The sequence below is a fragment of the Dromiciops gliroides genome, chromosome 3 (assembly GCF_019393635.1).
Source record: "Dromiciops gliroides isolate mDroGli1 chromosome 3, mDroGli1.pri, whole genome shotgun sequence".
In the NCBI taxonomy this organism is placed as follows: Eukaryota; Metazoa; Chordata; class Mammalia; order Microbiotheria; family Microbiotheriidae; genus Dromiciops; species Dromiciops gliroides.
In genome coordinates, this window is record NC_057863.1 from 159,713,087 (window position 1) to 159,730,933 (window position 17,847).

Consider the following 17,847-nt stretch of genomic DNA (forward strand, 5'->3'; position numbering starts at 1 on the left):
ATTTAAAATTTTTAAATTTTTTTTTTGGTGGGGCAATGAGGGTTAAGTGACATGCCCGGGGTCACACAGCTAGTAAGTGTCAAGTGTCTGAGGTCAGATGTGAACTCAGGTCCTCCTGAATCCAGGGCTGGTGCTTTATGTACTATACCACCTAGCTGCCCCCTACCACTATACACTTTTGAGAAAATGTGAGTGAAAAAGGCAGTTAGGGATTTAGTAATATTATGGAAATTATTTGACACCATAATCCCCTGGAACCATCTCAATACCCCCCAGGGGTTCCCGACCATACTTTCAGAACCACTGGTCTAATTCTTAACAGATTTCAACCATCTATCACTTAGGAAGGTGTTAGTGAGTTGCCTGAAGCATACATAGGTTAAGTGATATGCCCAGGTTTCCCTAGCCGGTAAATTCAGAGGCCCCATGTAAAATCAGGTTTTCCTAACCTGAAGCCTACCAGAGTTAAGCCCTGATAGGGACTTAACTTAACCTGTGGAAAGTACATGCCTTAGAATAATGCTTGCTACATATTAAGTGCTTAACAAATGCTGTACCTATTTACTCCTCCATCTGAAATTCCTTTCCTTTTACCATTAGAAATGTGAATACCCCCAGAATCAGCAAAAATAATACATTGACTTTAGTTCAAACAAAGGTATTAAATGCTGATATCAGTTCTTTTTCATTAAAGTGTTGTGTTAGGAAGAAGGATTAAATAAAGTGAAAGCACTAGGTTCCTGAAATAGGTTGAAAAGGTCCTCTGGAAAGGGAGAAAGGGCAAAGAAATTACCTAGGAGTCATAGAACCTCTTGAGGGTGGGGGTAGGGTTGGGGAAGGGGGCAGCTAGGTGGCTCAGAGGATAGAGCGCTGGGCCTGGAGTCAGGAATACTAATCTTATTGAGTTTACATCTGGCCTCAGACATTTATTAGCTGTATGACCCTGGGCAAGTCACTTAATCCTGTTTGCCTCAGTTAATGGCAAACCGTTCCATTATCTTTGCCAAGAAAACCCCAAATGGAGCCACAAATAGTCATATAGGACTGAAAATGATTCAGCAATAGAACCTCAAACTTTTCTTGTGGCCACCTGAAGTGCTATTCATCAAGTGCTTTTTTTCAGTTTTGCTCCTGATCTTTCTGGCACTCAAATCAATTCAGTAGTCCTAGTTTTCAGTCAATTTGGTTCTTTTTAACTTTTGGTGACTCGGATCTAGGTCTGTAATATGCACATAAATAAGAGAATAATTTAAAAGTTTTCTTACCGCCAACTGCTACAGTTTATCCAGCAGAATGGAGAGGAATTAGCTTAGGATGGATACATTTGCTTTGGACAAGTGAATTTTATGAAGCACATTGCCAGAAGCTTCTGAGTTTAGCAGTCCCCTACCTTTCTTCCTTTATTTTGTTAGTCACCTGATTATTGATGTGTTGATTCTATTAGACCCTGAGTTAGCCTAAACCTTTCTTAGACTTTGTCTATTGTTTTTGTCTTTGTACTCTATGATGCCTAATGGAGTGGCATTCCTAACTGGTTCTTTTGACTCCTGATAATGTGGATTATTTGTTATTACTATTGGCAGTTTATTGCTTAATCTAAGAACTCCTCAAAAATATTCATTCAGAGTTTACATGGTTAAATCCCTGGGGCAGCTAGGTGGCGCAGTGGATAGAGCACCAGCCCTGGAGTCAGGAGTACCTGAGTTCAAATCCAGCCTCAAACACTTAACACTTACTAGCTGTATGACCCTGGACAAGTCACTTAACCCCAATTGCCTCACCAAAAAACAAAACAAAACAACAACAACAAAAAATACATGGTTAAATCCCTGACTTTGAGATAAACCAGTTGTAGACCTGCTATTCCATTCACCCCCAACCAACAGAACTTATTTCTTCACCCAAATAACTGCTGTTGTTCAATACTACACAGGTATGCTCTGAGGCATAAACTTAGTAACTGAGTCACTGAGTCTTGTAATTCTTTAGGACACCTCACAATCAATTTTATCAATTAAATCCACCCCTACATCACTAATAATTGCTTTTATTTCTTCTTTATTGGTTGTGAATTCACATTTTTCATTTTTTTATACAGATCATTTAATTTGAGTAAGATTAGTCAAATTATCTAGTGGCTCATCTATTTTACTGAGGAGGGGTGTTCCCCTCAAAAAAACATCTCCTACTTGATTTATTAATTCAGTGGTTTTGTTTTACTTTCAACTTGATTATCTCTCCTTTGATTTTCTATTTTGATGTATAATTGAGGTTTTTTAATGTCTGGGTTTTAAATGTTTTGAATTGTGTATCTAATTCATTATCTGTTTTTTTTTTAATGAAATAGTTTAGAGGTTTAAATTTTTCCCTGATTACTGCTTTGGGTATGTCCTTTAAATTTTGATATGTTGTCTCATTGTCCTTGTCTTTAATGGAGTTATTATTCATTTTTTCTCTAATATGTTCTTTGACCCACCTATTCTTTAGAATAAAATTATTTTGCTTCCAATTATTTTTTAATTTATCTAAGATTATTATTGCTTCCCGACTTTTTTTTACTTCACCTGAAGTGTTATAGATTCTGTTCCAGCCCTTTAGTTTAATTAACTATGTATAATTTTCTTTTTCAAGTGTACATATGTACACATATTATAAACAACATATTATTGAATTCTGGTTTCTCATCCATTCTGCTGTCCCCTTTTATGGGTAAATTTATCTCATTCACATTCATAGTTGTGACTACTGTTTGTTTTCTTCTATTCTTTTCTCTTATACTCATCCTTCTCTTTTATCCTGCCTTCATGGAGAGCCTGCTTTGCTTCTAACTAATGAATGCCTTCATTATTCTAAACTCCCTTGTGTATTTCCCCTTTTCCCTTAACTTCTTTCCTTCATATTTTTCTGTTAGTTGGATACAGAAATACATTTTACTATGTGTCCATATACTCTTCTCTCCTTTAACCAGGTCAGAGAGTGAGTTCCAAATGTCATCTACTTCTCCATTCTTCACTCCTCCCCAGTTCATTTCTCCTCCCCACCCATTCTATTCTTCTTTGAAACACAATGGAGTCACTCCCCCCCCCCACTCCTTTGATCCCTGGTAATGATGAAGTTCTGTGCAACTACATGTATGTCTCCCTCTATAAGAATATAAAGAGTTTAACCTTATTATTTCTCATTCATGTTTACCTTTTTATGTTTTTCTTGACTTCCATGTTTGTATGTCATATTTTCTACTTAGTTCTGGTCTTTTCATCAGGAATTCTTAAAAGTCTTCTATTTTGTTAAAGTTTTATTTTTCCCCTGTAGTATTAGATTCAGATTTACTAGGTTATTGTTGGTTGTAAATTTAGATCATTTGATTTCTAGAATATCTTTCCAAGTTCTCTTCACCTTTTGTATATGGCTGCTAAATCTTGTGTGATCTTGAATGTGGCTTGTTGATACTTGTATTCTTTCTTTCTGGTTGCTTGCAATATTTTTTTTTCTTAACCTGTGAGCTCTACATTTTGGCTATAATGTTCCTGGAACTTTTCATTTGGAGTTTCTTTTTTCCCCCAGTTACATGTAAAGATAGTTTTCAACATTCATTTTTATAAGATTTTGAGTTCCAAATTTCTCTCCTTCCTTTTCTCCTCCCCAAGATGGTAAAGAATAATATAGGTTACATATGTACAATCACATTAAACAAATTTCCACATTAGTCATGTTGTGAAAGAAGAACAAAAGGGAAGAACTTGAGAAAAGAAAAAAAAAAGTAAAAATAGTATGGTTCAATCTGCATTCAGATTCCACAGTTCTTTTTCTGGATGTAGAAAGCATTTTCCATCATGAGTCCTTTGGAATTATCTTGGATCATTGTATTGCTGAGAAGAGCCATGTCTATCAAAGCTGATCATCACACAGTGTTGCTGTTGCTGTGTATAATGTTCCCTGGTTCTGCTCCCTTCACTCAGCATCAGTCCACTTAAGTCTTTAAAGGTTTCTCTGAAATCCATTTTGGAGTTTCTTTCAGGAGGTTACCAGTAGAGTGGATGTCTATTCTGCCTTCTGGTTTTAAGATATCTGGTCAACTTCCTTTTCCAATTTCTCGAAATATGATGTCTAGGCTCTTGTTTTTGTTGTTGTTATAGCTTTCAGGTAGTTTAATGATTCTTAAATTACCTCTTCTTATTCTGTTTTCCAGGTCAGTTGTTTTTCCTATGAGATGTTTCACATTTTCATCAGTTTTTGTCAGTCTTTTTACTTTGATTTATTATTTATTTATGTTTCATGGATTCTTTAGCACCCATTTGACCAATTCTAATTTTTTAAAGAGTGATTTCTTTGGTAAGGTTTTGTATATCTTTTTTTTTTGGTGAGGCAATTGGGGTTAAGTGACTTGCCCAGGGTCACACAGTGAGTACGTGTCAAATGTCTGAGGCTGGATTTGAACTCAGGTCTTCCTGAAGCTAGGGCCAGTGCTTTATCCACTGCACCACCTAGCTGCCCTTGTATATCTTTTCTAAGAGCTTAAGTCTCTTTTCTTATCTTTCTTCCCTCACTATTGCCTCATTTTTTTTTCTGCCCTCATTTGGTTTTAAAATAATTATTTAGCTGCTTCTTCAATGCTTGCTTTAGCTCTTCTAAGAATTCTTGTTGCCCTTGTGTACAAGCTGGATTCTTCGAGGTTTTGCTTATAGATACTTTCAAGTCATTCTTTTCTTCTATGTTTGTTTCTTGAGCTTTTCTGTCACCATCATGACTATTGTTGGGTTCGTTTTTATGTGTTTTATCATTCTTCCACTCTACTTCTTGACTTGATGTTAGTGCTGATCTCTATACATAACTGAATCTCTTTGCCCTTAATCTGTGACATAGCACTTACCAGCGGGTGACAGCTGCCAGATGGCACCTCTGGGATCTCTATTTGGTGCCATGTCTCTGTTCTCAGTTTTTATTACCACATGTTTTGGTTTTTTGTTTGTTTTTTATGATTTTTACAATTACTGCGCTTTTTTTTTTTTCCAGTTTGAGATCTGGAAGTGTTATTCTCTTTTCATTCCTACCTTTTCTCCCCATTATTTCCCTTGATAGTCTTCCTCTTTTGTTCCTTCTAATAGGTTATTATTATATCTGACTCTTTAAAGTATCTTTTGGCAATTTGATTGGTATTACACCAGATATGTAAATGAACTTCAGTAGTATTATCATTTTTATTATATTTTCATGGCCTAGCTGTAACCATTGAATATTCTTCTAGTGATAGAAATTGTTCTCTATTTCTTTAAAGAGCATTTTGTAATTTTATCTTTATGAATATTGAGTGTGCTTTGATAGATTGGCTCCCAAACATTTTATGCATTTTGAAGTAATTTTGAATGTTGTTTGCTATATGGAATGCTATTGATTGTGGGTTTATTTTTATAACCTACCATTTCATTTAAGCTTTTGTCTCAATTAATTTCTTTGCTGATTCTCTAGAATTTTTCAAGTAAACCATCGTTTCATGAGCAAATAGAGATAATTTTATTTCTTCTTTTCCTGACTTTCTGCTTTTTCTCACATCTTATTGCTATTGATAGCATTTTGGATAACAGCAGGGAAAGGGGGCATCCTTGCTTTACTCCTGTATTGTTGTTTATTTCTAGTCCATTAAATAACGCTTTCCTCAGAAAAATACTGGCCAGAAAAATTAACCTACCTTCACTAACAGTCAATCCTTACTTCTTTTAATAATGCCTGGACCCAGCACAAATCCCTGGCTTTTAAGAATTTTTTTTTAAAGCTGTTTTAAATTCACAGACCACAGAAAAGGAATTTCTTAGTATTAAATGCATTTTTTTACATTCACCAATGACTGCAATTCATAATTGACTACTAATTATGAGTAGTCATATTGGAAGGGAAAGACATCAATTTTACTATATCTTAATGATTCTTCTTTTAAATGTGTTTCTTAACCTTATTTGTACCTAGTTATAGTTATTGAAGCTATAATTAAAGAATGAGTAGTTATGAGATCACATTAAAATGAATAGCCTAAATTTTATAGGAAGGATTACTTAGTGGATTAAAAGCTAAGATGATAGTGAGGATTTTAAAAATTCCACTTATTTAAAATTTAAATTTTTATTATGCTAAATATAATGTTCTATACTGAAACATATTTGCCCTACAGATTTCTTTAATTACTACATTTTGTTTCATTGAACAAAGACTTCCTAACAGGAAAAATAAAAATGATGCTATGTAAATTAATTGATAGATTTTGTGCCATCCCAATCAAATTACCTATAGAATTAGACAATTTACCTCAAAATTCATGAAGAGGAATAAAGTATCAAGAATGTCAAAGGAAATACAAAAGTAGTAATAAAGAAAACCTACCATTACTGAATCTTAAGTTAGTATTAAATATTATGTGTTGGAAAGTGGTAATCATCAAAACTATTCAGTGCTTTTTAAAATAATAGAAGAATCAGTTATTGTAACAAATTAGATATAGATAACCCAAAAGTCATTTAATACTATAGCCTAGGGTTTGATAAACCCAAGGACATTTTGTTTGGGTAAGAAATTAGGAAGTCATGTATAAGCTGACAGAGAGAGAAATAAGAACTCATAGAACAATTTGTATGATGAACACAATAATGTAAAATAAAAGAACACTAAAACTTGAAGACCAGATTTCAAAATCTCATTTCTACTTCCTCTTAAAGGAAGAGTCTAATTATTTTGATTTTATTATCATTTATGGAGAAAATAGTTTGTCATAGAAATGTTGACAGATCTTTGCTGATTTTTTAATCTGTTTATTTTTTCTAGTGGCAGTTTCATTTTTAAATATTCTTGGGATAACCTGGCTTAATTGGGTCTTTTATCAAACTTTCTGCAAATTTGTTTTTACCTTAAGTAATTTTTGCTCTCATGTCAGGCAGTGCTGCTCACAAAATTCCATATACCTCTATAAGATTATATAAATGAATTTATATTCAAAACTGGTAGTGCCCTAGCTGTCATAGCTCCCTTCTTGGCAAAGCATTTGCCAAAGTGTTTGCTGGCTAAATAGTTCTTAGACTATTTTAAACTCTTCATTGTGCAGTTGAGAAGTGGTGATGAGTAGTTTATGTAATATCTATTCTTTTATTCATTTACCCCTTGTCAGTAGCTCATTTCAGTAGGTCTGATTATGGCAATTTTAAATGACTTCCATGCTAGTCAACAGTTGTTTCCTATATATTAAGGTGTGGCCAGTTTTATTTTATACGATGATATTCAGTTATTTCTTTTTCATGCTCTATGCATGTGGAAAAGCTCATTTATTTGGTATTGAGGCAAAATTTTAAAAATAAGATGGGTGGGGGCAGCTAGGTAGTGCAGTGAATAAAGCACTGGCCCTGGATTCAGGAGGACATGAGTACAGATCCAGCTTCAGACACTTGACACTTACTAGCTGTGTGACCCTGGGCAAGTCACTTAACCCTTATTGCCCCACCAAAAAAAAAATTAATAATATGGGTGGGGAAAACTATTTTCATTGGGAAATGAAAATGACTTAGAAACAAAATATATAAAATTTAGAAGTGTTTTTTAAAAATATGTCAACTCAGTCATTGGCAAGGATCTCATATTTAAATCATAAAGCAAGTAATTAACAAATATTTATAAAGTGCCTCTTAAGTAAAAGAACCGTGCTTAATGCCATGACAGAAACAAAAGAATATTCTCTACTGGGAGAACATGACTTTTTACATAGATAGGTAAAAATAATTTTTGAGGAATGAAGGAAGGACACTAACTATTGGATGTTTCGTGAAAGGTCTTCTGTAGGAGGTGACACCTGAGCTTTGCCTTGCAGGAAGTTAAAAATTCTAAGAGCTGGAGGTGAGGGAAGGGGGAGAACATTTCATGTGGGGCAGCCTGTGCAAAGGCACAGAAATGTAAGTAAGGTCAATTTTATTCTCCTTTAATTTTTTTATGATTTCCTTTAAAATTTTAGGGTTTGTATCTATTTATAGTTTTTGTGCATAGCAGTGGTTCCAGCCCAGTGCCTACAGCGGTGTGCTCCTACAGGTGCACATTACTTGGTCTATGCAGAGTCAGTGCTTAATAAGTGCTTCATCTAGTCATGTGATGAGAATAAGAGATGAATAATAAAAGGCCTGCATACTCTATTGATAGCCACTCTGTATCAAAGGTTTCTTGTTGTTGTCATTGTTTTTTGCAGGGCAGTGAGGGTTAAGTGACTTGCCCAGAGTCACACAGCTAGTAAGTATCAAGTGTCTGAGGCCAGATTTGAACTCAGGTCCTCCTGAATCCAGGGCACTGTGCCTCCTAGCTGCCCCTCTTGTTGTTTTTTAAAGACTCTTTTGCATATTGAGTATACCATAAATACTCCGTGATGGTATCAAGGGAAGATATGAAAAAGAGTCTTACAGGATAAGAAAATATAAGGGGCAGCTAGGTGGCACAGTGGATAAAGCACCAGCCCTGGATTAAGGAGGACCTGAGTTCAAATCCAACTTCAGACACTTGACATTTATTAGCTGTATGACCCTGGGCAAGTCAACCCCAATTGCCTCATCGAAAAAAAGAAAAAAGAAAAAGAAAAGAAAGAAAGAACATATGGATAGCTTGTAATTTCTACTGTTTGAGGAAATACCCACACCTATGACATCATAAATCTAGTATTGTGATTAAATACTTTGATATATCAAAATATTAAAGTATCATAGTTAATGATGATATGGAAGGCACAGGATGTTTAGTAGAGACATATCTCCTGTTTCTAAAATCACGGGATGTGGTCTCCTTTTATTTCATATGTCATTTTTCCTTTTTTTTCTCTATTCAAATATTTGAAATATCTATTCAAAGATATTCTGTTATTTGAAATCTTGGTATCCTTCAATTCACTACATAATCTACAGCAAGCCTCAGAAGACAGTCTTCTTTGTCAATTTGAGAGACCAAAGTTCTTATGCAACATATTTTTATATCCTCTTACTAGAGTCAGTTTATTATCTATCATTGAAGGCTAAATGTGATATGATATATGTCTGTATTTTAACATTATTGTTTCTTTTTTTTTTGGTGAGGCAATTGGGGTTAAGTGACTTGCCTAGGGTCACACAGCTAGTAAGTGTCAAGTGTCTGAGGCCAGATTCGACCTCAGGTACTCCTGATCCCAGGGCCGGTGCTTTATCCACTACATTATTGTTTCTTAAGAATTTCTTTTTCAGAGGCAGTTAGGTGGTGCAGTGGATAGAGTCTTCTGAGCACCACAGCTAAAGCAAGGTTTTTCCTGAGTCTGCCAATAGATGTTTGAGAAGAGGGAGAGAAGAGCAAGGTCATCTTAGCAAGGTCAAAAGTGGAAGGATGACAGTTTCCTGTTAGGGAAACAAGTTACAGGTTTACCTTGCTTTAAACAAACCCCATATTTAGAAATTTAGTTTCATGCAAGAAATTATATTTTTCACAAAATAATTCACAATGTTAGTCCCTTAGAAGAATAGTGAGCTCTCTCTGCATATTTAAAATTGAATTTTATTTATACACATATTTTCAGGAATCTATCCATTATGTAAAGTTGGATACACCAGTTATGTGATGGTACAAAAATTTCTTATGCACATAATCTTATAATTTTGAAATGTGAACAGTAGGAATCTATTAGCTAAATTTCATTGTGGTTGTTACTTCTAAATTCCAGAATCCATAAAATAAATGTGTAAGGGAGGAAAATAGCTTCTTTGGATTACAAACTCAGCAAGTGACATTTATTTCAACCAAAGAGGATACAACTAGAGTGGTCATCTCTCTGACATAGTTTTAAACATTCTTGAGTAGAGGGAGAGAAGGGGGGAAGTGCCAGTTCCAGGAATATTGTAATTAATAAAGAGGCAGCTTACAGTCTTAACTGAGTTTATTATAGTAATCTGAAATCTAAAGAAGCAAGAAAGCAAATACATTTTACTTCTCAAACATTCTCTATTTACATTTTTTCCTCTCTTGACAAAATGATAAAATATTTCAGTGTTAAGCAGTTCCTTGAATTTTGCTGGGCTCTTCTTCTTTTATGATAATTCACATTGTTTAAGAAGGCCATTAGATCAAGAGAAAGAAAAAACACTGTTAGCATAAAAATTTTTTTTCTCATGTTTTGTTTTGTTTTCACAAACACGATTCCTGTTTTCAAATTCAAGCCATGTGATAGTGCTCTTTCTGCCCTATCAATATCAGGCACCTGATTTTCTTACATTGAAAGTACAAATTGTGGGGGCAGCTAGGTGGCACAGTGGATAGAGCACCGGCCCTGGAGTCAGGAGTACCTGAGTTCGAATCTGGCCTCAGACACTTGACACTTACTAGCTGTGTGACCCTGGGCAAGTCACTTAACCCCAATTGCCTCACTTAAAAAAAAAAAGTACAAATTGTGGGTGTAAAATTTGCAGACACCTTCAGACAACGATAACTTTGTCCACTGATTTTTCTTAACTATATTTCTTTTGTTATAAGAGAGTTTATTGGCTTTGGAAAGATGGGTATGTCTGTAAATAACTGGGATATAAACACAAGAAATCAATTTAGCACAAAGAAGAAAGGAAAGAGAAGAAAGGAGAGGGGTTTCCACAATAGTTTGAGGAAATTCGAAATAGGTATTAAACTCAATATAATACAATTCTTAAAATATTACATAATTATGCTATTCTTAGGAGAGGAGGAAATCTTTCTGGTTTTCTTCATAGTAATATCTATATTATCTACTTCAGAACTACTTCAGACATCTGAATAATCACTAAAACCTGGGGGAGGGGAACAGAAAACAGGTGTGTTGTACTAAAAGGGTCAGCAAAAGCACTGTACCATTCACAATTCTGTGTCTTTTGAAATATTGGGGGAAAGCCTGTCTCTGTTCTAAGTTATTGGGGAATTTAGCTGTGGTTTCTAATATATTGCTACTTAGAAATTAAAGGCTATTGCACTAGTTTTTGGCAGTGAGCATTTATTAAATCATATATATTTTTTTTAGGCAATTGGGGTTAAGTGACTTGCCCAGGGTCACACAGCTAGTAAGTGTTAAGTGTCTGAGGCTGGATTTGAACTCAGGTCCTCCTGAATCCAGTGCTGGTGCTCTATCCTTTATGTATTATATTAAATGTTAGTGAAGAGTTGGCTGCATTTAAGGCAAGCCAAAAAATCCCCAGAGCCATAGAGAGAGAGTGTGAGCACATGACTCCAAAGGAGAGTTCAGAAGCCCTCCATTACCTAGATAGAGAAAATCTCAGCTAGGGGGCTGGAGAGAGAATGTGAGTGCCTCCCACCCCTGTTTCCAGGGCAAGAGAGCATAAGCTTCTTGCAGACCAGAAGAGAGGCAGCTCTTACACAGTGCTCAAAGCTAATTCGCTTGCATCATTCAGTTCAGTTCTGTTAGTTTATGGGACCTGAGGGTGGTCCATATCAAAATGAGCTGTACTGTGCTGAGCTCAAGGTCCAATGAAAGATGAATCCTCTACTGAGAGTTTGATTTCCATTTCTATTGTCTCTGGGCTGGCTCTAAGAAACCAGCCAGAGTTCCTGAGTGTGTGTGTGTGTGTGTGTGTGTGTGTGTGTGTGGTGGCGGGGGCGGTTCTTGGCCCCCCCAAAACCCATTATGAATCATTTTTTTCTCACAATTCCTTTCAGTTTTTGAAACATTTAAATGTCAAACCTGTTCTATAAAATGCCTACTTCAGCATGTTTCTAAAAGGTGTAACCATCTTTAGATCTTAGTATCATCAATTTAGGGGGCGCAGGTCGAATCTCAGGAGTCCAGCCTCATTTTTTAATAGATGAGGGAAACCCAAAGCACAAAGAATGTCACGCCTTCCGAGTCCTGAATCAAACTCATGTTCTTGGACTTCAAATCCAGTCTCTTTCAGCTATGTGATGCCTAACAGCAGAAATATTATAAAGGAAAAATACATAAGCAAGTATATTTCAAAGTCATTTCTTGAAGACTTAAGAGTATAGTGAATAGGAGGTTGGGAATGGCGAGAGAAGGAAGCATAGTATACTGGAGAGTGAACTGGCTTGGGATTCAAAGGTACAGGGTTCAAATTCTGCCTCTAATGTTTCCCACCTGTGTAACCTTGACCTCTCTGAGCCAGTTTTTTTCCAAGTAGGCAGTTTATTGGGAGAGGTCTAAACTTGGAGTCGGAGGGGGCAGAGCTTGTATGTTGCTTAAGACTAGCTGTGTGACCCTGGGCAAGTCACTTAACTTCTCTGTGCTTCAGTTTTCTTATCTGTAAAATGAGAGATTGGATTTGAGGGCTTCTAAGGTCCCTTCATCTCTATGCTCTTATGATCCCATTATCCTCTGATCCTGTGAATGAAAGTCCATCCCTTCTGAGTACTGTTAGCTGATTATATAAAATAACTGGGTGATTGTAGTTCAGTTTTAATAGGACAGTCAATAAACAAACATTTATATGGCACCCCCAATATGTGCCAAGCAATGTGACAGCATTGGGAATACAAATAAAACATTTAAAAATTCCTACTCTAGGGGCAGCTAGGTGGCGCAGTGGATAGAGCACTGGCCCTGGAGTCAGGAGGACCTGAGTTCAAATCCGGCCTCAGACACTTAACACTTACTAGCTGTGTGATCCTGGGCAAGTCACTTAACCCCAGTTGCCTCACTAAAACAAACAAACAAACAAATAAATGAATGAATGAATAAATAAATAAATAGATAGATAAATATCTATATACTGGTTCTTAGTGCAGTTTTAATAGCTTTAATTACTGTATTAAGTGCACTTACAAAATGAATAGAAGAGATTAAATACAAATAAATACATAGTAGTTAGGAAGGGAAGGCACTAACAGTTGAGGGAATTGTGAAAGGTTTCACACAACAGGGTTTGTAGGATCTGTGAACTTTTTTTTTTTACTCTTGTGATAACTACTTCAATATAATTCATTTCCTTTGCAGTCCTCTGTATTTTATTTTATGTGTATAAAAATTTATTCTGAGAAGGGGTCCATAGGCTCCACTGGATTGCCAAAGAGGAAATGTTAGGATCTGTGAAACAAAAAATAGTTAAGAACCTCTGGCACAGAAAGTATACTTGAGCTGCATCTTCAAGGAAGAAAGGGGCAGAGAAGATCTCTACATCATAAATTACTAATCTTTGGTAGTCTTACTGGTATAATCAACAGAGAAACCAAAGGTGATCATAGCTTATATGCTTAAGGATGTCAATTCAAGCTCTTCAAGTTCTGGGCCCGCGATTGGCAACATGGCTAAACGCACCAAGAAGGTTGGAATTGTTGGTAAATATGGAACACGTTATGGTGCATCCCTCAGAAAAATGGTGAAGAAAATTGAAATTAGCCAGCATGCCAAGTATACCTGCTCCTTCTGTGGCAAGACCAAAATGAAGAGATGGGCTGTGAGTATCTGGCATTGTGGATCCTGTATGAAAACAGGAGCTGGTGGTGCATGGACCTCTGCAGTTACAGTCAAATCCGCCATCAGAAGACTGAAGGAATTGAAAGACCAGTAAAATCTCCCCATCAAATATCTGTAGCCCATAGTCCAACAATAAATGGGTTAATTTATGGAATAAAAAAAAAAAAGGATGTCAGTTCAAAGAATCTCACAGTCAGATTGGTTTTAGGAATACATTAACAATAAATGGAGCAGCCTTCACAGAACTTTATAATTAAAGTTTTCACAGGGGAAATGGGGTGGGGGATCCTTAGGTATTCCTCTGTAAAGAATTACACAAATTAAAATGGTCTTTTATTTGGTAATAGAGAAAGTGACCAAGTGGGAAGTCAGAGACTTTACCCCTGGGGAGGAGGGCTCAAAAATTCTACTCCCAGAACAGAAGGAAGGCAAAAGCTTTTATAGAGGATAGATGGGGTGACTCCCTAAAAATGGAAAGTTCCTTTTGGGGGTGGGATGGGGAAACCTTGGATGCTTGTCATTGCTGAGAGTCAAGGGGGATTATTTTTTAGGAATGATGTTCCTAACCTCTGGAGTTATTTCTGTCTCCTGGCTCCAGTTAGGTAGTACCTACACCTAATTGACTTTCCTGCTATAGAATTTTATCTCCCTTTCTCAGGTGTGTCTGTCCTGATTATCTAGTTGGCCAGTCTAAACTTTAATAGTCCCTTGATTGCTCCATATGTCTGGCCTGTTATCTGGTTATCCTAAGCCCCATATCAAAGTTATAAATGAGAGGTGTTTCACAGAGAAAAACTGTTAGATGTCTGGGTAGAACATCTAGGTACCTTAGTAGAGATCCTAGACATAGAGGAATCCCAGGATTGGTTGCTGTCAGCTGAGAACAAATGCCAAAACTTAAAAAAACGTTTTTAGAAATAATTTTAAGTTGGTTCAGCAGAAAGGAGAGCTGGAAAAAGGTGTGGTTATCCTCTCAAGTCTCCGAAAGTTTTACATTATATAGAATTCAAACTTGGGTACAAGCTGTGAGGGGCCCACATGTAGGAAGTTTCCCAAAAGGGCAGCTTCCAGATGTTGCTTGAGATGTACATCAATAGATAAGTATAAATATCAAATAAAATTTGAATTTAAACAAAACATAAGCTGTTGGGCAGACATACCCCAAACCCCACAAGCTTTTTGGGTGGACCCATGATAAGACCTGGGTGGGATCTAAGCATTTCTTGCAGCAATCTCCAGCTCCCTTAGAGGATCTCTGGGATCAGCATGACCCACACGTCACATTCTGGGTTAAACAGTATTTAGACACATAAAGCAAGGTTCAAATAATATTAATAAATAATAAAATATTTCCCCCCACAGTACAGAGTCCACAGGACAAAGATTTGGGAAAAAGATGAACACATGGGGAGAAGGGGAGGCAACTCAGTGCAGGTTTGGGAGACACCATTAGAGAGTAAAAAGAACACTGGACTTAGAATCAAGGGAACTGGTTTCAAATCTTGCCTCAGACACCAGACTTGATAACCTCTTGGAGGCTAAGACAGTCAATTTTCCTCATCTCTGAAATGAAGGTAATGATACTCTATTTAATCACATAGCTTAAACACAGGTTGTTGTGAAGAAATCATATTCTTAACTTTAAAGCATTATGTAAATGTGATTTATCATTATGACTAAATTGAATTCATAGGGTAACTAAACTCAACTTTCAAAATTGAGTTCCATTGGTAGTAAAGGTCTAAGGGGAAAAAAAACCCAGAAACGTTATGACAAATAGACCATTCTGGATTTAAAGATTAGGTGCTTCATCTGGAATTTTGAAGAGGTACTGTTTTAGCATTTCCTAGTCTTTCAGTGTCATTGTATAAACTTAAATGCCTGGGTTCTTCCTCTGTTAATCTCTTCTGTTTTTTTAGATCTGTAATTTCGTTGTTTTATTTGTTTCAATTTTTTAATATTTATTTATTTTTGTTTGTTTATTTAGAACTCTATTTTTCCCCAATTACATGTAAAAACATTTTTTTTTGTTTTGTTTTTTTTTTTGTTTGGGGGGTTTTTTTGCAAGGCAGTGGGGGTTAAGTGACTTGCCCAGGGTCACACAGCTAGTAAGTGTCAAGTGTCTGAGGCCGGATTTGAACTCAGGTACTCCTGAATCCAGGGCCAGTGCTTTATCCACTGCGCCACCTAGCTGCCCCTGTAAAAACAATTTTTAACATCCATTTTTAAATGTGTAGTCATGAATCTGTGATTTCATTAGTATAGAGAAGTCCCTGTGTAGAATCTCCATTGATACAGAAATGAGGATTACAACTTATCTGTACCTTAATATTTAAAGAAAATTTCCTGAAGCACTATGAGGTTAAATGACTTATCCATAGTCACACAGCAAGTGTATGTTAGAGGCAAGACATAGATCTCTTGCTACTTAACTCCACAGCAGACTCTTATTCTATTACAACACACTGCTGCCTCTTGATCTTGATAAATACATACAATTCTTTCTCATTTTCTGTCCTTTTAAAGGTAAGACTTGTCACAGCCTCTGGAATTTTACATGTTCTAAGTAGATAGCCTTCATAAATTAATAGTGGATGGAAATTTAAATCTGCTGCTTGCTTTATGCTTATCAAGAAGGATAAATTGCTAGCCGTCTTCCTGGCATTTTGATGACACAGTATATTAGGTATATATTTGAAAATAATTTCAATGTCTAGCTAAGTACTAGTGATGTTCATGAAGAATCTGGTTATCTTAGAGTTAGGACTCCTGAAAATACAGTGGGGCATTTTGCTACACTAATTTTTCAGATAGTAAAATGCCTTCTAAATACCTTGCTAACACATTCAAGGAATGTTGATATAACCATTACTTTACCTTCATCATGTTCATCTCTATGAGAGCTAATTTAAATGGATATACTTTACTGCCAAAAGAGTGTTTTATTCGCCATTATGAAACACCATCCTAACAACTTTTACTTGTCCTTATGGACATGTTAACATGAGATCAGACCCATTCTAATTTAGATCTAAAGTCTAAATTAAGATCTAAATAACTGTATCTAAATTAATTTAAATTAGATTGTATCTAGATTATAAAGATCTAAATGATGTTTTATCTAAATGTGGAGGTTTCACTAAATAGGAAAATGGCTTTTGAAATAGTGTGTTTATTTTCATCTTTTAGATGTGTAGTAGATTCAGTTATGAGTGGTAAATATAATTGTTGTAACAATTAGAACCTATAAAAATATATAGACTTTTTTGCATACTTTAAGAATATTATTAAGGATGGTATCTCAGTTTTTTGAGGGGTACTGTTTAAGTAAGAGTAGAGGTGTTTCCTGTTCTAGTCAGCAAACATGCCTTCAAACTAACTCAAACAACAAAGCTGGACAGCTTTCTTTCGATAGAATCCTGTGGCACCTGTAAAATTACTAAAAAGTTAGAATTTAATTACCAGATCTAAATTTAATTAAATTCAACAAACATTAAGACATTGAGCTAAATGATGGGGGCACAAGACTAAAAATGAAAACACCCTTATCTAAAGGAGCTTACATTTTCTAGGGGAGTAGGGAGGAGAATGGAATTCAACATGTTTACAATGAGGTAATAAAAAGAAATTTCAAGGAGGAGAGAGTTCTTTCTGTTATGGATGGAATAAAGGAAGCCTTGTGATACTACCTGGGCTGTGCTTTGAAGGAAAATAGGAATTCTAACCAGGCATAATTGAGGTGGAAGTACATTCCAGTATAGAAGAATCCATACAGTAAATAAGTCCAATAAGGAATGAATGGTCAGATAGAAGGACTAAGAGAGAGGATCATGGAAGCCAAAGAAGGATGAAGTATGCAGGACAATAAGTATATAGGATATGCAATAAATAAAAGTATAGAGGAATCAATAACTGACATGTTGATAGCACTTTGAGGTTTGCAAAACATTTCACACATATACATAAATTATATATAATTTCATCTTTGTAACAACTCTGTGAAGTAATGAATTATTATGTACATTTTATTGATGAGGAAATTGAGGCCCAGAGATTTTAAGTGACTAGCCTGTGGTCATATCACTATTCAGTATCTGAGATGTTCATCCTTTGTTCTCAGAAAGGACCAATGACATCAGGAGGATGATGTCTTGACTTGCAAGTGAATTGGATTTAAGTGAGGCAGAGCTGTGCAAAGTCAACACCCTCGCTCTCTCCTCCAGAGTCAGTGGAGTTTAGTGGCAAGACATAGGCCAAGATGACTGGAGATGGCCCCAGGTGCTGTGAGGACCTTGGCCTTTTTAAGCTAAAGTCTTTCCCAGGTCTCAGTTTGTCTGTGACAACACCCATTCAGTAATTGAAGACTAAGTAAGAATGGAGGCAAAAGATGGCCTAGTTTGCCTTCA

At 35.9% G+C, this 17,847-nt stretch overlaps 2 protein-coding genes across 2 annotated transcripts in view; both read left to right on the plus strand.

Annotated features, from left to right (window-relative positions):
• PCCA (propionyl-CoA carboxylase subunit alpha) overlaps nucleotides 1-17,847 on the plus strand; it is a 496,164-nt gene that overhangs the window by 425,989 nt on the left and 52,328 nt on the right.
• On the plus strand, nucleotides 13,235-13,608 carry LOC122751698 (60S ribosomal protein L37a-like). Its single transcript, XM_043998845.1, has one exon. The coding sequence runs from the start codon at nucleotides 13,269-13,271 to the stop codon at nucleotides 13,533-13,535; it is 267 nt and encodes an 88-aa protein (XP_043854780.1). The 5' UTR covers nucleotides 13,235-13,268; the 3' UTR covers nucleotides 13,536-13,608.